Source organism: Barbus barbus (assembly GCF_936440315.1).
Source record: "Barbus barbus genome assembly, chromosome: 27".
NCBI classification, from domain to species: Eukaryota; Metazoa; Chordata; class Actinopteri; order Cypriniformes; family Cyprinidae; genus Barbus; species Barbus barbus.
Genome location: NC_136755.1, coordinates 15,566,909 through 15,591,461, shown reverse-complemented (window position 1 = coordinate 15,591,461; position 24,553 = coordinate 15,566,909). Strand labels below are relative to the sequence as shown.

The window sequence follows — 24,553 nt, the reverse complement described above, 5'->3', positions numbered from 1 at the left end:
AAGTTGTTCAAAGTTAATGATAAATCAGAGCTTTAAACTGTAATATAATGGATCCATTAAGAGGAAAAAAAACCCTGTATGATGGGGGTGGGGGGTTCAATTTTACTAGATGCCTGTCTTACATGTGTCAGATGTCTGACACTTAGCAAATTTAATCATTGTGCCAAGAACACCTGATTGGGATTTTGGAAAGCCAACTGCACTCTTTATTGAAAATGTACAGATAGTATTTTAAATGTGAACGGCACAGAACACAGCCATAGTAAGATCAGAACAATTTACAATATTCACTAGTATAACACAAGTAACATGACAAGATAAAGACTAGTAAGAAAGAGGATTACATGGTATCACTAAGCCACTGCTAGCTTCAAGGGTTTTATTATTAAACCTATTAAGATTACAAAATAAAAATAGGACAAAAAAAAAAAAATCTTGCCACAAATGGTATGAGTCTTCAGGCTAAAACTGCAAGAAAATTCTTTAAACTTAAATACATCAATTGCGACTCCAGAACCAAGCCTCTGGATTTCCACATACAAACTTTGATTTTAAAGTGCCAGATCAGAAGCGTGGCTTCTTGGCAGATCCTTCATATTCCTCACGGACCCTGCCAAATCCAGGGTTTCCAGCACCCATGCCCCTTGGACCCCCTGGGCCACCTTGTGGGAAACGCTCATTGCGCTACATGGACCATTTTCAGTTATGTATCAGTTGGGTATTTAGTTTTGTAGAAATTATGGAGTTTACATCCATGGGTAGGGGGAAAAAAGCAACAAAGTAGTAACAAGTTCCATGAGTTCCAAGAGTATTTTGAGCAAAGCATTATAAAAGTGGGATCCAAGGAAAACAATCGGCGAAACAGTTCCAACACGCAGATCCACAGGTGCCAGAGGTGACATAGGAAAAGGAAGAGAGGGTAATGTATTTATTAGTCAAATCCCATTACAATGCATTCCAATAGCGCTGCTGTGATAAATGCTGCAGGAAACAGTTACTAACCCCATTTGCATGGGAGATTTTAAAGCAGAAATGCATTGGATGCCCCAAATTTATCATTATGGCAGAGAGGTTTGCACTTTAACAGAAAAACTATTTTATACTATTTTATACATATTGCATTTGAAAATGTGTTAATTGGTCACTTTTACATTCCAAGAGATTGTGATTTCAGATAAAAAAAAAAATTAATTGTAAACTATTTAACCATCACATAGTTCAGGGGTGTCAAATTCCTGGAGGGCCACAGCTCTGCAGAGTTTAGCTCCAATCCTAATTAAACACCTGATCCAGCTAATCATGTTCTTCAGGCTTATTTGAAAACTACATTGTGTGTTGGAACTAAATTCTGCAGGGCTGTGGCCCTCCAGGAACTGAGTTTGACACCCCTGACATAGTTCAAAGTTAAACCACGTTTCTTCAGTTTGTCATAAACAGCGTTTAACCGGTACTTGTCAGAACATGCAGTAGTGCTGCTGGTTAACTGGATGAAATGGAATGTCTGCAAACGTGAGAAACAGCCTCTCGAGTAAAAATGCAAGCAGTATTTTTGTAATTTACATTTAGTTTCAAGTGTTCAAGATTAGATCATCTATACAAAAAAGTAATGCCGATTTGATAGAATTCTTTAAAAACATTCAAAGCATATGGCTAAGTCGAAATTAAATACTGCAACTTCACATTTGCAACTTGCAAAAATAATTGTATCTAATATGCAATTATATCTGCTTGCTGCGAGTCCAATTCTTTCAGCAAAAGAGGTTGACCACTTAAAGTCAACATGAAACTGCACTTAACCCATTTTTCTTCTGTAAAGCAACATATACACATATACATATATATATATATATATATTAGTGTTGTCAAAAATATCGATATTTCGATACTGAAATATCTGAACGGTACCAATATTAATTTCCCGAAGTATCGATACACCGATACTAGCAGAGCTGTCACTTTCACTTCTCTCCAAAGGCGCGTGAACAAGCACCACACGTGACCGCACTCGTCTCCTTCGCTCTGGTTAAATAGCAAAAGTGAAGTGAATAGAAAGATGACTGCTCTGGTTGTTAAAGAACACAGCAGGAGCGCTATCTGTAGGGATCTATGATCTTCGTGATGCAGGGAACGCGCACGGAATCCAGTAATAAAAACGGAATTTACAGTTTAACGCGGAATGTCACGGAATTTGTCAAAGTTTGGATGAATTAAAAGTAGGTCATTACACTTAAATCAAATCGCGATATGGACTAGTATCTGTAAATATTAAGCTGCAAAAGTCGATTTAAATATGAATCCTGCATGTTCTGCGCGTCTCTGTGTGAATGTGCTGCACGTGCGGTTGTGTTTACTAATGTGGCGCTCGCGGTGATTTCAGCGTCTGCCGTCTCAATGAGGACATAAATACATCAACAATATCTCCAGAACTGATCTGAAAGGCACTTTACCAGCATTTTACCATTTAATTTGAGTAAAACTAGCGTCATATCATACACACAGAACTTTAAAAGTATTCACGGCAACCCGTCAAAATAAAAGTTCGGTTTAACTTAGCCTATTAAAGACCGTGTGCCAGAAATAGGCTATATTACTATTATTTAGTAGAATGTACATAATACTACTACTTACTACTACTGTTCATTTTTTTAAAGAAAAGAAATAATCACAAAATATTTTAATTTTAATAGTAAATCCCCTTCATTTGCCAAAAATGTAAATGTTTAATTTTCATTAATTCAAATATAAATTAATTAAAATTGTTTTATGCCTTCATCTGATATCCAGTAAAATTTAAATACACAACACAGAATTTCTGAGGGGGGAAACACATTTCATAAGGCTACTGTAAGAATAAATAAACATTGTTTGTTATGCATTCAAATAATAGACATGCTAAAACACAGAATTTGGTAACAATAAAACAAGGTGAGAAAAAAATAAAACATTTCATACGGCCCTAAACATGTCATTTTTGTTACACTTTTAATAAATTAAACGTTAAATTGTATAATTTTCATGATTTTAATGAATTAGACATGGTTTTAGATTAATAGCATTTCATTTGACCATTAAAAAAAAAAAAAAAAAGAGTCCAGAAAAATTAAAACGGAAAAAACGGAATCCAGAAAAATTAAAATGGAAAAAATTGAATGTAGAAAAAAATTAAATGGAGTTTGGGGAAAAATAAAACGGATTTCATAGGACCCTATATCTGGAAATATTTTGGTTATGAAGCAAATGAGAATATCAACAAATAGAACTTTGGATTTTAATTAGTACATGTATTAGTAAACGTTAGTTTCAATTAACATTTAACTAAGATTAATAAAAGATTAATAAATAAATCAACAAATGCAGTACCTCAAGACATTTTTTTGTTCATGTAAAATATACCGCATGTTCTTGACTTGTTACATTTATCTTTAAATTAAAAAAAATTACCCCCTTAATATTGTGGCAGTTTTTTTCTCCGTGGTATCGAAAATGGTATCGAGTATCGATATTTTTCAAGGTATCGTATCGAAGTTAGAAATTCCAGTATCGTGACAACACTAATTGTGGCAGTTTTTTCTCCGTGGTATCGAAAATGGTGTCGAATATCGATATTTTTCAAGGTATCGTATCGAAGTTAGAAATTCCAGTATCGTGACAACACTAATTGTGGCAGTTTTTTCTCCGTGGTATCGAAAATGGTATCGAGTATCGATATTTTTCAAGGTATCGTATCGAAGTTAGAAATTCCAGTACCGTGACAACACTAAAATATATAATTTATAAAAAATTTAATTTTTTACCCTTGCAAAAAAAGCAGGACTTGAAGGCAAAGTCAAATTAAAGGTGAGGGGAGGACTATTCTCCACCTAAAACACAACCAGCACTCATTTGACAATTTAAGTGGCCATGAAGCCAACAAAGGCGATAACTTCAGAGGTGGAGCAAACATTTGATAATTACCCAAAAAAGCTTTAATATAGCCTAAATACGGCACAATAAAAACGCATGAAAGCAGATGGGGTCCGTTTTGATTTCATGTTGACTTTAAGTGTTAAATCTGAGAGATCTACTTTTAACATTCAGATACACAACTAAAATGTTTACTTAAAGACAAAATACTTGCTTTCAGACACATATAAAACAATTAATTCAATTTCTACACAATCAAGCCTCTGCTTTGCGAATAGTATTGTATTAATAAACTAAACTTCTAAAACTTCAAAATCTCTCGAAAGAAAGCATTGAGAAAATGCCCATAAATAAGGTTTAATTTTCACATTATACGCATTAAAAGTGTTGAAATGGAGCTATTATTGATACTTAAAGCCTAATGGAAGGAAAGATCAATTCCCATATTCCCAATAACACTGCCTGTAACAAGGGCAACAAAATGGTTCAGCTATTAAAGGATACTGCAGTGAAAGCAGCATACAGGCAACACATTCAACAATGCAACAATCTGTAAAGCACTGGTTTTGCTGCTGAATTACTTTGCTGCAACACAGCATTCCCAGCAAGGGCTCAGAACAGGCAAATGCAGTACAAATTCACTATGTATGGACTTATAAGGCTTAAACAGTCAGTCACAGTGTAGCTACATTATTACTACAAACTGCTGTAGTAATTGTTTTGAGACAAATACTTAACCTCTTAAATTAAAATAGAAATAATTAAAAGCACACCGTGTAGGAGATATAAGAATTATATCTTGGTGATTATAGAAATGTGTGCCAGGTCCAAGGAAAACTCCCGAGTTCTTTTCATTATAGCAAATATGGGTCAAACCCAACCTCACTCTCACCATCCAATATCAACAAAATTTAAGTTCGTATGCCAACCATCACATCTCCAACCAGCTCCTCAAAAACTCAGCCACATCATTTTCAGTCACTGTAACTTTATGTCACATCCATTTTGTGATTAAGTTGCTTTTAAGTCTATCTGCACTAAATGCCCAGTCAGTCGACAATACGGAAAAGAGCTCAAAGCATGGAAACAGCATTTCCATGAGGGTACCATTGCAGCACTGACATGACTTTGACATGGATTTGCAACTGTAAACTTGAAAAGAAAAAAAAAAAAAAAAAAAAGGCAAAAACAAAAAAACACCACCTCCAAAAGGTATTTCACCACAACACAAGCACAGCATGTCATAGGGTATTATTTCACCAGGCTTTGTGTTTGAAAAGATGGCACATCACTACTTTAAAGATTACAAATCAAACAGCACGCAAACATGCCTGTCTTTTTTGCAATTTAGACAGGACTTACAAGTATGTGTTGCAAGTAGACAGTTGTATAAAAATTACTGGGCTTTAGTACAGACAGACATCCAAAGTAACAAGAGAAGGAAAAGTGATGGAAGCTGAGCTCGAGTGCTGACAATGACTTCTGCAACTAGATGGTGACAATATAATTGAATCACAAGAGGGATCAAAACATACTGCCCACTGACAAGTCTAGAAATAATCCATTCACACCTAGCTTCCACACTAAACCTTCAAACACAAAATGGCCTTGATTCCTATGAACCACAACAGCTCCTTTGAAAGATTATCATGCATACAAAACATACCCCACATTCACTCTCGATTTCAACTCAGGAATACATTACCATTTCGTTGGGCACCATGCCCCCTGGTGATGGTCCCCCCATTCCCTGGTGTCCTTCAAAATTCATTCCTGCCAATTGGAACTTCTGGCTAGGTGACCCAAACGACATATCTGTTTTGTTTTTTTGGGGTAAAAAAACCAAACAAACAAACAAACAAAAAAAAAAAAACACAAAAAGCACAACATACATTATTAGGCTCATTAACCCTGTAAAGGTTTTAAAAAGCACATTTACGATTGTGTTATATTTGGTAAATCATGCTTTTATAGACCAGAGGACGATATATAGTGAGGAGCGCACACTAGTCAGGTTAGTCAACGATTTAAAAAAATCGACTAGTCGACTAAAAATCGACGGTTAAAAGAAAAGGCTCAATAAACTGTCGCACAGATTTAATACACTATGCATTAATATCTCTTTCCTTTGTGCTTTGAACTTCTCTATGCGGACTCCGGAGCACTGTGCCTACGCGCGGTGACTCCGCGCTGCTTCAAGCACATCATTCTGCGCATTAGTGTTTAGCAAGTGAAGCAAAGTGCTTTATGCCGCTCTGTATTGGAGCCTTTCCTATTATAATATTTTTGCGCAATGAAAGATTATTAATAGCCTTTCTTGTTTGTCTCATCTGTCATATGGTGATGTGCAGTACGTTTAAAAGAAATGTCTTAATTTTACTCTCTATATATTTATACATAAATATATTACTTGTTTTCCACGAATGTACTTTACAAAAATACAAAGAGCAATATATAATTTTTACCAGATTTATTCCTACACATTCACTTTTCTTTGTTCCTCAATAAATGTTTTTTTTTCACTAATTTTAGATCTTATAAAATTGTGCACTCATGATTTTTCTAGAGTAACTTGCTACTGAATTATCCACTAACCTAGTTTATAAAAGTATTTGTCATAGATTATAATTACATATACATTTGTTGTTTTTCTTTACAGTAAAGTCTATATTTAGTAGATTGTGTGTAAAACACAAAAAAGTGAGGAGCAGGTCAACACACTGCAGCCCTAATAAAACGTATGAACTAGAAAGGTCAGAAGGCATGTAGATTGAATAAAGTTTTTACAGACTTTTAGCACATAAATGTGGAAATACTGAATTCCTAGACAATAAACCACAGAGAACAATAAACCGCATCTTACCAGCCAAACCCAGGCCTCCACTAGGATTCATTCTCATCTCCCTGTCTCTCTGCAAAAAAAGGAAACTGTTACTTTAAAGGATTTCACCAACATTGCAATTAAAAGCTAAGAGCTTTCTGAATGCATTACTTACATTATCCATAAAGCCGCCCATCCTGTAAGACTCCTCACGTTTGCGCCTAATTTGTTCTTCAATTTCTCTCTGCCGCATCATCTCCTCCTCTCTCCTACGGCGTTCCTCTTCTTGCCTGAGGTTGAGAACAACCAATCCGTTATCTATTATAGCAAAGGTTTCCAGAACCATAATACACTACAACAGACATACCTGAGCTGCATCTCTTTACGTTTCTGCATCTCCTGACTGTGCAACTCTTCCATGCGACGAAGTTCCTCTTGACGTCTAAGAAGGTCTTTTGAAAGAAAATGATCCCCCAAATCAATTATTTAGTCCAATTATTATTTTTTGTTAAAGTAGCAAAAAGGCCAAACATAAATACACAAACTCAGCAGAGACAATACTCACCCTGTCTGAGCATGTTTGCTTGGTGCTCATGATAGGCATCTTCCATTTCTCCTTCCAGCTTCTCACGGGCCTCACGAATGTTTTTCTCCACTTGCTGCCTCTGTTGTTTCTCCATCTCATCAAGAGACTTCCATCGCTGGGAGTATTCAAACTCAAAGCTGCCAGGACGGGCAAACCGAGGAGGTTGCTCTCGCTCCCTGAGGTCAAATCACAGCTGTTATCAATTCTGACCAACGTTCTTTTGACCAATAAACCATTGGGGGGGGCTGAACCTACATAACTAGGCATGTGGTGTGGTCTTTTTTTGAAAAAAGGTGTTTTACAACCACCCAAAAACTTAATCCCAAGAAACTAGGTTTCTAGTCACAGAATGTCAAATGTGATGAAGTAGGGCTGGGCGATTTTTTTTTCCATATCAGTCAATATTGATAATTACCACAAATTACTCTTTTTTTCAAGTTTGAAGGCAGATTTTTGGTCTAACGTAAAAGTTGTAAAAACCAGACGGTTAATTGTGGTTTTGAACTATTTTTTACGGTCAGAACATGACAAACATCTCTCTTGAATTCTTTACACTTTTCCAGTAATTTTTCCTTAAAAATAAATATCATTGGAGCATGCAGAACTAAGAAATATTTTTTTCTATTTCTTAGTTCTGCATGCTCCAATGAGTAATATTGTTTCAAATCAAGAAACAGGTTTGTGTTGCCTGATAATATTTATAGCTTTTTTTGTCTCTTAGAAATACATATTTAAAAGTAGCTTGAGTTAGTATGCAGATTTATGTTCATTATCAAAATCAGTAATATCTATAAAAATTGTGGCTCTGACAAGGTTTTGTTTTTTCCTACATGCCATAGGCGCAGATTTATGTTTCTACCGATAAAAGCAGTGGCCCTCTCTCTTACTCATATAGTGAGGGAAATCCAGGGAAACCTCGATCCAAGCAGAGGTTCATGAACTGAATATGCGCTCTGCAATAATAACGTGATAGGTGCCTCAGGGCTTGACGCTTACCTTTTCCCCCCAAGGAGCACATGCGCTCCTAAGTCAAAAAATTTAGGGGCGCAATGCAAATTTTTCAAATTAGGTGTTTTAGCTTAATAAGGGGATACAAAGAGACATTTACAAGCACAATTATTTAATTTATCAGAATACAGAAAGTTCACAAGGTTTTTAAATAATTTTACTTCAGACACTATTTAATAATTATGTAATTAGTTATAATCCTATTAAACAGTGTCGGTATAAAATTTTCACAATAATCATTGAAGCTTTTGTCACTGTTTATGTTTTTGTTTTTAAAATCACAATATATAATTTCTAAGTGAAAAAGTGTTGTCCTCCTAACAGGTTAAATAACTATTATAGATAATTTACTAAAAGACTTTTATAAAAAATACATAAAAATATAAAGTAAACAAGTGGTTCAAGATTAGAGTGCAAAAGATTGTTCAAATGAACGAAAGAACAATAGGTAAGTAAGGTCCCATTTGTTAACATTAGTTAAAGCAGGTTAACATTAACTAAAAATGTGCAATAGCTAATTGTTGCAGTAGTTAATATTCTTTGTTAATGTTGATTAATAAAAAATACAACTATGTTAGTTAATGTTAGCTCCATTGAATTATATTAAGACAACTTTTGATTTTATAATGTATCATTAAAAGTTGAAATTAAGATAGCATTATTAATAAATGCAGTCATTTTTTTTTTCATGTTAACTAATGGAACTTGTGTTACTGAACAATAATAACGAATCAGTCGTTGATATATAGATAGGCCCACTGTTCTCTATTATAGATCAGTGGATGGGCCATGTTTAGGTTAGAAAAAATGTTTGAAAATAAATAGCTCATTAAGTCTTTAAGTAAGAATTATTTGAGGCTATTGTGAAGACTAAAGCGAATATAAATATCTAAATGACTGTGAAACATTATTTACACAGTTTTAAGAAAGTAGCCAGCTGGTTTGTTTACTGGGTTACCGGGGTAACGGCAGCGGCAGCGCCCTCTAGTGGCGAATGTGCGTCATTCAGCGCGTCTTCACTTTAACTCGCTCTGCTTTTCTTCTCATCGGTGCTCATTTAAATTAAACCGTTGCCTTTTTAAAGTTCTAAAGTAATCATATGAGGCTGCATCGCAATTTTTCCATAAATAAACATAATAAATGAATATGGTTGTTATAGGCTACTGTATAAGTTAGGCTGTTTTGTATTCGCACTTGTGCTCCTAAATACATTTTCCAGTTCGCGCACATCTATTTTTAGTCGCAAATGCGAGTGAAATGCTCGCACTGTCGAGCCCTGTGCCTATGGTCCACGCTGATAGCTGTTCCGGGGAAGTTTTTTATTTTTCATCTCCATAAACATATACACTCACCTAAAGGATTATTAGGAACACCTGTTCAATTTCTCATTAATGCAATTATCTAATCAACCAATCACATGGCAGTTGCTTCAATGCATTTAGGGGTATGGTCCTGGTCAAGACAATCTCCTGAACTCCAAACTGAATGTCAGAATGGGAAAGAAAGGTGATTTAAGCAATTTTGAGCGTGGCATGGTTGTTGGTGCCAGACGGGCCGGTCTGAGTATTTCACAATCTGCTCAGTTACTGGGATTTTCACACACAACCATTTCTAGGGTTTACAAAGAATGGTGTGAAAAGGGAAAAACATCCAGTATGCGGCAGTCCTGTGGGCGAAAATGCCTTGATGCTAGAGGTCAGAGGAGAATGGGCCGACTGATTCAAGCTGATAGAAGAGCAACTTTGACTGAAATAACCACTCGTTACAACCGAGGTATGCAGCAAAGCATTTGTGAAGCCACAACACGCACAACCTTGAGGCGGATGGGCTACAACAGCAGAAGACCCCACCGGGTACCACTCATCTCCACTACAAATAGGAAAAAGAGGCTACAATTTGCACAAGCTCACCAAAATTGGACGGTTGAAGACTGGAAAAATGTTGCCTGGTCTGAGTCTCGATTTCTGTTGAGACATTCAGATGGTAGAGTCAGAATTTGGCGTAAACAGAATGAGAACATGGATCCATCATGCCTTGTTACCACTGTGCAGGCTGGTGGTGGTGGTGTAATGGTGTGGGGGATGTTTTCTTGGCACACTTTAGGCCCCTTAGTGCCAATTGGGCATCGTTTAAATGCCACGGCCTACCTGAGCATTGTTTCTGACCATGTCCATCCCTTTATGACCACCATGTACCCATCCTCTGATGGCTACTTCCAGCAGGATAATGCACCATGTCACAAAGCTTGAATCATTTCAAATTGGTTTCTTGAACATGACAATGAGTTCACTAGGGGTGTGCTCAAAATATCGATTCTTAGATACATACCGATATAATAAAAAACGATACAGTATCGATATTCTAGCCCTTAGTATCGATACTCCGCCCAGCCATTAGGGGGCGCAGCGGCGCCCGCGAGTTTCAAAAAACTCATGGAAAATGTCGAAGATTTTAGAAGCACCGTTGTCCCTAAAGGCAGATGTTTGGACACATTTTGGTTTTAAAGCAAAGGAAGGAAACCAAGGGATCGATAAAACAAATGCAATCTGCAAGCATTGCCAGGCTTCTATACGCTACACCGGTAATACAACTAACCTGCGCGCCCACCTGCAAAGACACCATGCAGACAAGCTAGCTTCGCCGCAGCCCAAAAAAACACGGGACCCCACGCAAACTACTTTGGACAACGCAACATCCAAGCTTCCATCTAACTCAGTCCGTGCACAGAAGATTACGGAGTCTCTGGTGCATTATATTTGCAAAGGTTTATGTCCCTACAGTGTTGTCGAGAACACAGGCTTTCGCTTTATGATCAACACGTTAGATCCCCGTTATGTGATCCCTACCCGCAGCTACATGACCGACAAAGCAGTACCGAGGATATATGACAAAGTCAAAGACAATGTTAAGTCAGCCCTGAGTTCTGCCCCACGAGTGGCACTGACTTGTGACGGGTGGACATCGCGAGCCACGGAAGCTTTTGTTACAATCACTTGCCATTACGTTGACGAGGAGTGGGAACTGATGTCGCACGTTTTACAAACGCGAGCCATGCACGAGAGCCATACGGGGTCAAATATTGCACAGTTACTGAAAGCGACGCTGGAGGAGTGGGGCCTCGTATCCAAAGACCCAGCTATTGTGACTGACAACGCCGCAAATATGAGCGTCGCAGCGGAGCTTGCCGGTATGTTGCATTTCAGGTGCTTCGCTCACACTTTAAACCTGGCCTCGCAGCGTGCACTGAAGCTTCCTGCTGTCGCTCGTTTATTGGGACGTGTTAGACGGATATCCACCTTTTTTAAGCGCAGTACCACAGCCAGCCACGTACTTCGACAGAAGCAGAAGTTGCTCGAGTTGCCTGAACATAAATTGATCACTGATGTTGTGACGCGGTGGAATAGCGCGCATGATATGCTCGAGCGCTTTCTTGAGCAGCAACCCGCTGTCTCCGCTGCTCTTCTGTCCAACGAGCTTAGGAAAACCGAGAAAGAAGTTTGCACCCTATGTGAGTCGGACATTACATCTGCGGAGGAGATAGTGGATGCAATGAAGCCCATGAAGATTGCTACTCTTGTAATGTCAAAAGAAAGCTCTCCAACACTGTCAGTTGTGGCCCCTCTTCATGCTCAGCTCATCCAGGATTTCCAAGAGAGCAGAGCAGATAGTGAGATAGTGAAAGAAATCAAAGCGGCTATTTGCCAAGATTTGAGCAAGAGGTACATGGATCAGCAGAAAGAGACCATGTATGTATGTTCAGCACTCGATCCAAGATTCAAAGCTTTGCCCTTCCTTCCTGATGATGAACGAGAGGAAATATACTTGAGAATCACTGCAGAAGCTCGAAGAATTCAAGAACTATTTCAGGTAAGCCCTTTCACTGTGTCATTAACATTAGCATTACATGGTTAAAAAACATAAAAAACAAACAAACACACACACACATACATATATATATATATATATATATATATATATATATATATATATATATACACACTGTGTAATAAAACGAAATATTCAGTTCATAATTTCAAATTCATAATAGTATGTTAGAGCTTAAAAAACTAAATGGTTTCAAACATATACTTCATGTAAAGCACTATACTAGCAAAACAATATATTGTAAAGGTTTGTCAGTTCATCGCATTAAATAAAAGGAAAACTAACTATTATATGTCTTTTGAATATGCTCTTTATAGAATTAACTATGGGTTTATTGATAAAAAATCTGTATTTTGCATAATAGGAAGAGGCTGAAGTGATACCAGGAGAGGAGGACAATCATGTGGAAGACAAGGATGACATTCCTGCCAGCCCACCACCCAAGAAGAAAAAGGACTTGTGCTGTTTGGCTGATCTGCTTGGTTCAACTTACAGTGCAGGTCCTGCGGTGAGACACAGAACCACACAGGCCCAGGCAGAAGAGGAGATGTCAAGGTACAAAGAGGCACCACCCCTGTCTCTTGCTGAGGGAAGTCCACTCAGTTGGTGGAAAGAGCACCAGAATGAATATCCACTAATGTCACGCCTTGCCAAAGTGTACCTGTGCATTCCAGGGACTAGTGTCTCCTCGGAGCGCGTTTTCTCTACGGCAGGCGATATCGTAACAGCACAGAGAAGTGTACTAAACTCAAAGCATGTTGACCAACTTCTGTTTTTGAACAAAAATCTTAAGTCATAGGATAAAGCTAGCATTACCAAGAGTATCCTCAGGTTATTGTTTTGTTGCTGCAGTGATTTTTGTTCAACCTGCCTTTTTGATGACAAACCTGGTTTAGCCTTAAGATTTTAAAAATCCATCCTGTTATGAGGTAGATTTGTTGTTGTGCCAAATGTTAAAGCAAGATGTAGCATTTAAGTGATTTCATAGTGAAATATATTATGGCAGTACAATTAATCAGAGCACTTAAAGTTGCAAATATTTAAGCAAAATGCACTTTGTTATAATGCACTTTTGTCTTAAATAAATTGAAGAAAAATGTGTTCAGCATTAACTAATTGGCTCTGGCCCATGTATTTTTATTGAATCGTATCGAATCGTGTCACATTGTATCAAATCGTATCGAGACAGCGCTGTATCGAGGTACGTATCGAATCGTGACCTGTGTATCGAGGTATGTATCGTATCGCCAGGTTCTCCAAGGTATACAGCCCTAGAGTTCACTGTACTAAAATGGCCCCCACAGTCACCAGATCTCAACCCAATACAGCATCTTTGGGATGTGGTGGAACGGGAGCTTCGTGCCCTGGATGTGCATCCCACAAATCTCCATCAACTGCAAGATGCTATCCTATCAATATGGGCCAACATTTCTAAAGAATGCTTTCAGCACCTTGTTGAATCAATGCCACGTAGAATTAAGGCAGTTCTGAAGGCGAAAGGGGGTCAAACACAGTATTAGTATGGTGTTCCTAATAATCCTTTAGGTGAGTGTATAGCATTAAAGCTAATACAGTGGCTGGAAATCTGTTTATCCTTCAGTTCCTCATGCTTCCGCATCTCATAGAGAACGCAGTTTGTGGAACTTGCTCAGAGTCAGAGCGCTTTTGGAAAGAAGCTGGAAGTGGCACGGCCGCGATTCCCACACATTTTTAGACTCTGTGAGCAGGGAAATCTATTTAGAGCACCTTATTGTATTAATTAAAATATCAATATATTGATTTATTGTCCCACCCCCTAATACCGCCAATCCAAACTGTATGCCATCTTTGACGATAGTGATCCTGACAGAACTAAATGTTTGATCAAGCACTTTTTTGTTTTGACAATCATGCAATTGTTGCACAATAGCTTACACACAGCACAATCTTTCATAGATGTGTTTAACCTGTTAGCCAGCATCCCCCATTTTGGGCCTCACAGGTGAAAATGACCCTACCTAAATTAAAATGGTAACAGTTCCTGACAATAGTGTGCTCTACACACAATTTAGGTATCTTTGGAAAGAAAACACTCTAGACTTTACTATACATATACATATACAAATACATGAAATACGTCCTGGAGCAATCCAGAAAAGTAATGACTAAATGTAATGGGTTGAAAGTCTCATGAGTTTATATTTCAAATTTGAAGATACCATGAAAAATTAGATTCCTGCAATCATTTTTCTGAGAATATTTCAGGTGCGTCACAGCGTGCGCCACGCGCTGTCACAAGAGCGCGCCAAATTCAAATGAACAATATTCCCCGCATCTGATTTTTCTTTTTTTCAGTGAATGGTCTCATTCTGTTTGTAACACTGTATGCTACAACAGTGTTTTTTTACCACCAAGACACTGTTTTTGAGCATAATTTATTCCATAACAGACACAAACAATAACTCTCCTTATAAGCTTTCCATTGAAAAACAGCGATCTGTCGTCGATGCTTGAGGCTTAGACCCTCAGAATGATATATAGTTTGTCAAGATTAATTTTGTCCCGTTTCATTTAATCTACTGTAAACAATGACACATGCAAACAAAGAGCGTTCGGTGCACTGGCGTCCTGGTGCGGGTTAACAGGTTAAACGTTATAAATATAAGAAACATTTTCAATGCTTATTTTTGCATTTACTTCTAGATTTATATATTAATTTGCTCAAGCTATGATTGATAGTTATGATGTCCCTAAGTTAGCAATGTTTTGTGAAAGACGAAGCGCCATTCATGATGATTGTCTCATTCTCTCTCTGAGACACACACACACTCTCCATACAGTTATGCATAAAAATACCACAGAAACAAAGTTAGTCAATATCACACGAAGAGTGCCAGTTTTCACCTCTAAAAATCTGCATGGTTACAAATGCAGGGCTCGACATTAACGCTTGTCCAGGACAAGTGAATGTTTTGATCGAGCAAGTGAAGGAGAAAATTTACTTGCCCAATCGGAAAAGTAACTTGAAAAAGTCAATACCAAAAACAATAATAACTGCCTTTATTTATGATATAGCCTTTGTTATAGGGGTGTTATTATATATATCGTTTGCGATCATTTCGTTGTTTTATCGAGTGTACTGCAAGAATCAAACAAAACACACCTACAGTGCGCATGCATACATTGCGTAAAGTCGTCTAGGTTAGACTAGCTCACGTGCGAGTGCGTTCCTTCGCTGCATGATTCAGTTTTACAATGCATGAAGAATGCTCAGAAAATTCAAGACATGGGAGAAGAAAATGTATATATTTAAATAATTTCATATGGTCTCACACGAAGATCGAGCGCTGTTTTTTTTGCTCCAAAAACATCATGATTACAAGTGATTTTATAAGAGTTCAATAATCAATAAGTTAACATTAAGAGACTTTTAGACACCATATTTCCTGTTTTTGCTCTGTTTCACCAACACAAATAATTCCAAACACAGCCACAGCACTGTTCTGCGTCTCTGAGCAACATGACGCGTTTCGTTCCTGAATGAATCAACCGTTTAAATGATTCGGTTCAGTCGCAATGAATCACTTATTAACAGTAACTTGATGACACCTACCACCAGGTTTTAATTTCACATTTACAGTATTTTTAAATTTTTTAAATAATTTCAAATATCAGTTTCATCGTTTTATGAATCAAAACATTATTTATTAATTTGTAACTGCAGATTAAAGCATCACATGTCCCTCAGAGCTGCATTAAACAGTGGGTAAATATATCTATTCCACTTCAGATGCAGTTTCTGTGTTTCCTCTACATTACAAAGATGAATTTTGTTGATACTGATTTCATTTGTTTGGTAACAGCCCAAATGTCTTATTAGACTAACTGTCTGATTAAAATTGAACTCCAATTAAAAAAAAATGTAAAATTTAAGTTTTAAAATTAATATATAAAGTAGTAAATATTAACATTTTATTTTTAAGTTTAATATAAAATAATTGTATTTGTAACGAATACTGCCTTTTTAAAATACAACAGTATTATCACAAAAAAAAAAAAAATAATTATTTGGAAATAGTGTATGGACTCTTGTTCCAAGTTACCTTCCTGTCCACTGATATTTGCCTCTTATAAAAGCCAGTCTTCCAAGAAGTCAGTTAAGGTTTGTGTCATACTTGAGCTTTATTTCAAAAGTTAAGTTGCAGGGGTAGACAATAAGGGAAATTTGCCACTGGCCGAGGGCCAGTGTCTTTTGAAGTTCACTGGCCCAGGTCAACGCGTCGGGTATTGATCCCAATAATCACGAAAAAGAACAGTTTGCTTGAACAACATGAATAACATTTATTTTTTTTAAGGTAGGTTTAGTGCAAAGTGCAGCAAAACTGTGCAAAAACATGAAACAAGTGCAAATAAACCTATTGCATAGGATTCATTCTCCGTAGTCACACAGCAATTCATTATATTATGTTCATACCATAGGTTTCATACACGTTAACTTTTCTCTAACTTACTTGTCTGCATATGTGGGCATTGATCTGCAGAGCTCACAGTAAACCTCTTTTTTTTCTTGATCGTAGCCCAGCTAGGGGTGGGCGATATGGGAAAAATATCATATCACGATTTTTTTTAGAAATATCACGATTCACGATTTTATCACGATTCTTTGTCATGTTGGTTTTACAAGTTGTCTGAGCATTACAGCCAAACTAGAAAGACAAAGCCTTTCAAGGTAACAAAAAACAACAAAGGGATGGTGGATATTTAGGCCAAAGTGGGCGAAGATAAAAATCTTTGTCATCATTCTATCTTTCTTATTAAAAAATAAGAACAAAGATACACATTACAAATACACATAATATACAAATAAAACAAACAGTGCTTTATTTCCAGGTACAATAGGTGTATTTAGCAGAGCATTCAATGAAATTGAATGAACAAATAAAAATAAAACACTAGATAGACTGATTCCTAAAGCAACTGTATTAAAGTTTTTCAGTCAAGAATAGTGAGTGTTTTTTCTCTGTTTTGTTGTTTTGTTAACGTTAAATGAATAGTTCCCCAAAAATAAATATTCTGTCATCTGTCAATTCTGTCATAATGTTTTATTTTTATACCATCATTTACTCAAAAGTTGTTTTAAACCTGAATGAGTTTCTTTCTTCTGCTGAACATAAACGCTATTTTGAAGAAGGTGAAAACCAAACAGTTGCTGGTCCTCAGTGACATCCATAGGATTGTTCTTTCCTGCTATCAAAGTCAATGTAGACCAGCAACTGTTTGGTTACCCTCATTCTTCAAAATATCTTATTTTGGGTTCAGCACAAGAAATTAATAGAGGTTTGGGACAACATGTGAGTGAGTAAATAATGACAGAAATTACATTTTAGGGTGAACTATCCCTTTAATGACAGTCGACAGCATGTTTCGTGTCCTGTCCCTTTAAGACCTGCACGCATCTAATATACAGGCACGCATCTGTTTCTCTCTTAACTATTTACTTTCATTTTAGAGATAACCAACTGAGTCTGTACGTAAACCTTGTGTGTTTTGACAGTATTAGCGCAAAAAATAAGTTAGTTGAGTAATCCGGCGCTGTTAGACAGGCTTTTTAGTGCGCGCGCTTCAGGTGTATGCGCTCAGAAAAAGCGCACGTCAGACCAGCGCGCGAATGAAACATTTAACCGCGGGAGCGAGCAAGGCGGTGCAGATGGAGCGGAAGGCTGTCGGGATCACGTAACGTGTTAGGGGTGGTTACCGAGACGATTAAACAGAAATCAAAACACAGAACCACAGGTAATTAATGTGAAATTAGACTTTTTTTAATCGAGGCATTATTTTTACTGGCCCCACCGGGCTAGTGGTTGGAGCGATCTGGTGGCCCTGACGGTTTTAAAAGTACGTCCGGGCCACCGGGCCAATTATATTGTCGACCCCAGAGTTGCACAACATAAATTTTTATTTATGCCTTAGTTTTAGGTAGGGCTGCACGATATATCGTTTCAGCATCGATATCGCAATAGTCACATCGCAGGATGTGCGATGTTTAGTATACTGATCGTTATTTATACTGATCGTTTTCTTTGCTCACACAGACACCATGTCTATACTGGACACGACAAAGCGATCGTTACAAATCATTTGAAGTTTGTGTCAGTATGCCATAAACGAGGCATCAGTTTACTGTCGGGGATTCGTTCACTTCCGCCTCTGTGCCCGTTATGACACGCGTGCAAAAGGTGTCAAAATGCATGTCTCTGCAAGTATCCTTGTAAACACAGTTGCTTGTCTCAAGTGAAGGTAAACGATCAAGAAAATGGATGTGCAACAGTATAGGCTGGTTCACAGAGGTTTAATGTTCCAGCTTTCTGTGTCATGAACGTTAATAAAACAACAAAACACTACTCTTAATTTATAGAGTGAAGACTACGCAGTGTTATTGATATTGATTACACGTAGGGCTGGGTATCGAGTTCGATACTTTTTAGGCACCGACCGAATTGCCTCGATACCACCGAGTATCGAAAAACGTCTTGTCGTTCGGTACCAAATTTCGATACCTAAGGGGTTAATCTCATCACCGTCAGTGAGCCAATAATCCTGCAGCACTAGGTGTGTTTGACTAGAAGCGGCGCGGCGCTGATTGATTTTTTGAACGATACCCAGCCCTAATTACACGTGATTAATCAATTTCTGCACCTGAATACTGTTAGACTTATCTGAAAAATATTATTTCATTTGTATCTTTGTTCCATTATATTCATATATGCTTGCAATTTGTCTGTTTTCTCTTCTGATTTGCCTAAAATCACCCCAATCATAGATTTTTTTCTTCCAAATAGAGCCATTCAAGACATCTGGTGATTATTTAATTTTTTTTATAATCGCAATATATAAAATCGCAGAAAAACTAAATATCGCAATGTGAGTTTTTTCCAATATCGTGCAGCCCTAGTTTTAGGTTGTAATGTTTACCTTTTTTTAAAGTAATGTGAAATTGATTTGTATTTTTATTCTTTTATTTTGCACTTTGAATGTAATTTGGCAATTAAATGCATTAAATGGGTTTAGTTTTCACAGATATTATTGTATGCAATTTCAGCAATAAAAATTCTAATTTTCCTAAAAAGGAAACAAATTAGTTTATTTTAAGATATATCTTTCTTTTTGTGCGTGTAGTATTGCTCTTTACAGAAAAATTACTTATCTGATTACTCGATGGAATAATCGGTAGAATACTCTATTACAAAAATAATTGATAGCTGCAGCCCTACTGTTATTATATACCATTACTCCTCCAAAACATTTAATACAGGTCTACATCGATAATAACAAAATTTGACAAATACCCACATTTCTGACAATACCACGGTGCAGTTAGTGTTACTACAGTAAATCCATGGTAAATGGTGATTTTTAGATCTTCTGACTATTGTTGCGCAGTGTTTCTCCTGTTTGTCAGCGCTGTATCATCTGGCTGTGAACAGTGTTGTGTCCCTTGCTGAATTCATCGTTTCACACTGGATCTCAAAGCACTGTTTAGGTACAACCCAAATTCTATTTTATATCCCTTCCCCTTGTTACACCGTGTCCTAACTACACACGACGCCGCGACACACGATAAAAGGCATCTTTTCCATGTTAATCACAGTTTTTGTCCTAACTAGCCGTGACGGCGACACGCAAAATTTCTAATTTAGAAACCGTTTCTATTTCCGCAACGTCACGGCTGGAACTACACTGCAAAGTCAGTTACATCAGCGAGTAATGCATCTGCTCTAGTGAGCTCGCGCTGGCGTTTGAACTTCGAGCCGAGCGGACAAATGGTCCGAGTGGTGCGCTTCAAATGATAAGCACTCTTTCGTTCCACCTTTGCCGCATAAACATTATATTGAACATTTACCAAACTCTTGTTATCATTTATCAAGGAAATGTATATTGCGTGATAATTATAGTTATCGCCCAGCCCTATGATAAAGCATTTGGAACTTACTTCTGATAACTGGGGTTCTTCTGTGCAAGTTTCTCTGGCAAACCGTCCTCATCATCGTACTGTTCTAACAATTCAACCACAATCGGACGAGGTGCCCTAGAAAAAAAAAAAATAATTATGTGAAGCAATATTCTATAAAACTACTCACAAAAACTGCTCTTCTGCCAAACTGTACAAATTAAGAGAATTTTCATCTTACGATGTGAGAAGGAACACTCCGTCACTGATCCGATCAAGGGCCTTCCGTGCAGCTGGCTTGGAAGAAAACTCAACAATGCCTTTCCCCGTTGAGCGGCCACGGTCATCTACGATAACTACAGCCCTTTCCACCATTCCAAACTGAGAGAAGGCTTCTTCCAGCAGCTCATTGGACACAAATGGAGACAAGTTTCGCACAGAAAGTGCAGCAGAATGAGTGGCAAAACGAACTCTAAGTGGTCTTCCTTTCATCGGAATATCATCCAGCTCAGCTTTTGCGATCTCTGCCAATGCACGGGACTCCTAAAAAGGTAAAAAAAAAAAAAAAAAAAAAAAAAAAAAAAAAAAAAGGATAAATAAAAAAAGTTTATACACACCTTATGCGCTTTTTTTTTAACAAATACGTTTCTTAGGACTGCGTTTTAATGCTATAAATCTTACCAGTCTGATGAATCCAAAACCTTTGCTTTGGTTGATGAAAATCTCACTGGGCTCCCCATACTTTGCAAATAATTTCCTGAATTCAGGTTCAGTGATGTCGTTTGGTAGGTTCCCAATAAACAGACGGCAACGTTGAGTGTAGGTTTTCTCCCCGGGCTTGCGCAGCAAAGACAGAGTTGCCCTCAATTCCTGAAATCAAACATTCATAAAATAAGAACGTAAATCTAAGGCAAACCTATCGTGCGGCTAAATTTGAACGACAAATCAGTGGTACTTTAGTCATTCGCAGTGCGCGTGAACGACAGCCGTTTACAATGCACAGCTCAAACATGGCCCATCTATCACACAGCCTGGCCACACAAAACACCGAAACGCTAGCAAAGTGAGAATAACATGTTCTTTAAGTTAAGTGAACAACAACCCACAACGTTTCAATGCGTCTTATAAGGACGAAGACACGGGTGGACCAGTATGGAGTTCAACCTTTGTTTAAGGGTCTACAAAATGGCGGACCTGTCTCAGCAACGTTAACGCGGTAACAACGTTACAACCGAACAATTAACGTTATGTGTGCTAAAAATAATAATTTTGTAAACGCAACTTACTCAAATCCCCCACGTTCTCAAAAACTCTATTGTATACTTTTCCCCAAGTGTGAAGTAATTTTACCTGCGGCTGAGCGCCGTGCTCGCTCTTGGTGATCGGTTGTTGTTGTGGAGGTGGTGTCTGCTCTGGGTCTTTCTTCACGGGAACAGGCGGTTTTTGGCCATTTCCCATCACAGCTTTTGGTTGGATCTTTTTGGGCTGGTTCTGTGGGGAACCAAGGTCCGGGGTCTTCACGGTATTCTGCGGCGGTGGAGACTGGATCTTCGGCTGAACGGGGCTGACGGTCTGCTGCGGCGACGGGCCTTTGTTGATGCTCTGCTGGGCCAGGCCTGGGCCTTGCGCCGGAGGTGACTGGACCGCTGGCTTGTTCTGATTGGATTCCTGCGGCTTCGGTGGGGTAGAGGCCTGGTTGGGTTGATTTACCTGATTCGGCTTAAACCCGCCACCCATATGAGCTCCTCGGTTTTGATAAGGATGCTGGTTTTGATTTCGAAAGTTAGGGTTTCCCATGCCACCGCGCATCCCGATTCCTCCGCGGCCTCGGTGCTGGAATCCTCCTCGGTTACGGGACCGGTCACGAGACATTTTCACACAAGCAGACTGGGGGGAAAACCGTTAAAAATATTTCGAGAGTAGTAGATAAGGTTAAACAATGGACTATATTCAAACGCTACAGAGGAGCTGGTAACGCACTCCCGAGGCTGGTTTTGTAAAATGGCCGCTGGTTGCGCGAGAAGACCATAAAAATGGGAGGACCGACGTGCTCACGACCCTCCGCCCAAAATTAAATCATTACGATTACTAGCGCGCTCTAGTGGTACTCGTGTTCTTACATGGACGAATTAGTTGTGATAACTTTGTGTTGAAAATGAACAGTGAAAACAGCATGTTTTTTTAAAAATATGGAAATAATATACGTTATTATACTTTGAATGTGATCTCAAATAACACTGAAGTTAAATTGATAATTATAATAAAATACTTTAGGTGTCCTTTAGAATGTTTGACAACAGAAATGAGTAATTCGGGACTTCCTGTGACGACCGCGGTCAAGTACCTGGCTCTAGTTGCACGTCTGTTTGTGGTATTACGGTACGGAGACACGAAGCGGCCAAAAAGCTGACGAAAGCCCGATTCGGACGGTATTTGTTTTTCTCAGGGGGACGTAAGTGATTTTCAGCATATACAGGGGGTAGTTGGTAATTTAATTGCCGCCCGAATCCACATCTCTGAGTTTACGAGAAAAAATCGATTCAAAATTCAGCGTTTAAACCCTTTTTGAGCGCTCCCGAACACCGTGCGTCTGTGTAATTTGCATACATATTTATTTCTGAAACGCTGGAAAGTATTTAAAAGAACAATACTTCATAACTGCTCCACCACAGCGAATGAGAGCAGAAAGAGAACAAACCACGTAAACATTCAAAATGGGTCTTTATTATGGCAGCAGGAGGTAATACAAATTTGAAATGTGTACTATAAACATATAGGATATCACGTATAATTATATACAACTATAGCTTCCTATTTTTAAACAGGAGATTTAAATCAAATAATAAATAAGATTATATATTATAAAATATGCTTGGAATAAGAATACATTCTACATAAGTATTTTAAATTACATTTTACACAATAAGAATAAAATTTTATTTACAGCACACAATCATGTGACTGGTCACGTGAGCAGCGCGTTCCCGGGTTCGTAGGATCACACCACTGTGAATAAATCGCCATCCGAATCCATGAGTTTTATCACTGAGGTGATCTGTAAATTTATTTTTACAGACGTCCATATGAGAAACAATTACCGTCCGAATCGGGCTGAAGACCTATATTTCAACGGTTATCAATTAAATGTGTCCCAAAACACAAAAGATACAGTTATATTATGTTCAAATATATTATACTGTGGAGTTTTCCATAAAAATAAAGTCTGCTAAAATACATTATAGCACTGATTATTTCCTGCTATTTTCTACATGCATTATTCAAATTCCTTCAGAGTTAACATGACATTTCAATTCATTCTTCTTCAGGACGACCATGACTCTGTCTATATCAACCTTCATTGGGATTTACTTTCAAGTTTTGGAGAAAATTAAAGACAAAGTCTGTCACAATACATTATGTCTCTGGTGTGCGTTCCCCAATAATATTGCCTCTTAGTGCACTACGAAGACTCTAAAGGTATATCTTAACTAAAGGTATACCATTTCTAGGCGTGTTCCCCAAACTATACCTTTGGAGGTTGTTTACAGGTATACCTTCTTACGTGCGACGTTACCACGTGCTGTCCATGAGGGTGGTGCTGAATTGGTTGATATCGATGGATCGAGAATGGATTATTCACTATGCAAGGGCTGCTTCAGTGCGGTGAGAAAGCAGTGTTCTTTATAAAAGAATTGTTGATTTTAAATAAAGACACAGAAGTCTTTCCTGTTAGAATGCAACAAACTTGCATGAAACTTTTACTTTCACTTTGCAACATGCGTCATGTCAGGGAACAAAACCAAGAAAGATATATGCCCAGAGCACCTCCCAGTGGTCACCACATAAAACAAAGAAAAAAAACCTACATGCCTCACTGCTTAATAATTTAACAGCTTTTAACAAAAGAAAGAAAGAAAACTACTATGGTGGAGAAAAAAGAGAGAAAGGGGAGAGGCGCCAGCAGCTGAAACTTGGGGCTGAGGGGAGCTCCATTGAGTTTGTCTGACCAACAAGATATACAGGTACACATAGGCGTAATTTACGGGTGGGACGGGTGGGACATGTCCCCACCACTTTTTACCAGGCTCGATATTGTCCCCACCACTTTTAAAAAGTATCTGAAAAATAGATTGCGTAAGGTATATATTAAAGGAAAAGCACCATCTACAAATCGTCACTCTTCATAATCTAATTCATTCATTTAACACATTTTTCCGCCGGTCAGAAGCTTTTCAACATCCTCAAAGATGAATATTAAGTCTCGTTGTGAAACTATCGCGAGATACGCGATATGCGTCATGGGATATGTAGTTTCCTTTCCCTATAATTAATTAGTCTACAGATCCTGTACCTCTTTTAAAATTTATTTGTAGTCTACAATGTTAATACTGTATTTTAGTCTTAAGGTCTCTGCACACTGAGT

The 24,553-nt window shown here is 37.9% G+C and overlaps 1 protein-coding gene across 2 annotated transcripts; it reads right to left on the bottom strand.

The window, feature by feature from the left end:
- Window positions 1-357: 357 nt before the first annotated feature.
- On the bottom strand, window positions 358-23,886 carry LOC306847067 (splicing factor, proline- and glutamine-rich-like). 2 transcript variants are annotated; one of them, XM_079380816.1, is made up of 11 exons: window positions 23,660-23,886; window positions 21,481-22,017; window positions 20,812-21,000; window positions 20,372-20,673; window positions 20,173-20,268; window positions 7,290-7,486; window positions 7,092-7,176; window positions 6,900-7,014; window positions 6,767-6,815; window positions 5,609-5,718; window positions 358-684 (listed from the first exon to the last, which is right to left on the bottom strand). In XM_079380816.1, exons 2-11 carry the CDS (start codon window positions 22,000-22,002, stop codon window positions 565-567), a joined length of 1,785 nt encoding a protein of 594 aa, XP_079236942.1. In that variant the 5' UTR covers window positions 22,003-22,017; window positions 23,660-23,886; the 3' UTR covers window positions 358-564. The 2 variants fall into 2 exon arrangements, with proteins under 2 accessions (XP_079236942.1, XP_079236941.1); XM_079380815.1 differs by lacking the exon at window positions 23,660-23,886 and having other exon boundaries at window positions 21,481-22,505.
- Between the last annotated feature and the right edge of the window lie 667 nt (window positions 23,887-24,553).

What these genes read in the sequence shown, in the direction of transcription:
- LOC306847067 (XM_079380816.1), bottom strand. Translation starts at nt 22,002, where the DNA reads ATGTCTCGTGACCGGTCCCGTAACCGAGGAGGATTCCAGCACCGAGGC. An exon ending in GTTTTGGATTCATCAGACTG is followed by an intron (nt 20,674 to 20,811) that starts GTAAGATTTATA and finishes TTACCTTTTTAG; the next exon opens with GAGTCCCGTGCATTGGCAGA. An exon ending in GGAGTGTTCCTTCTCACATC is followed by an intron (nt 20,269 to 20,371) that starts GTAAGATGAAAA and finishes TTTTTTTTCTAG; the next exon opens with GGCACCTCGTCCGATTGTGG.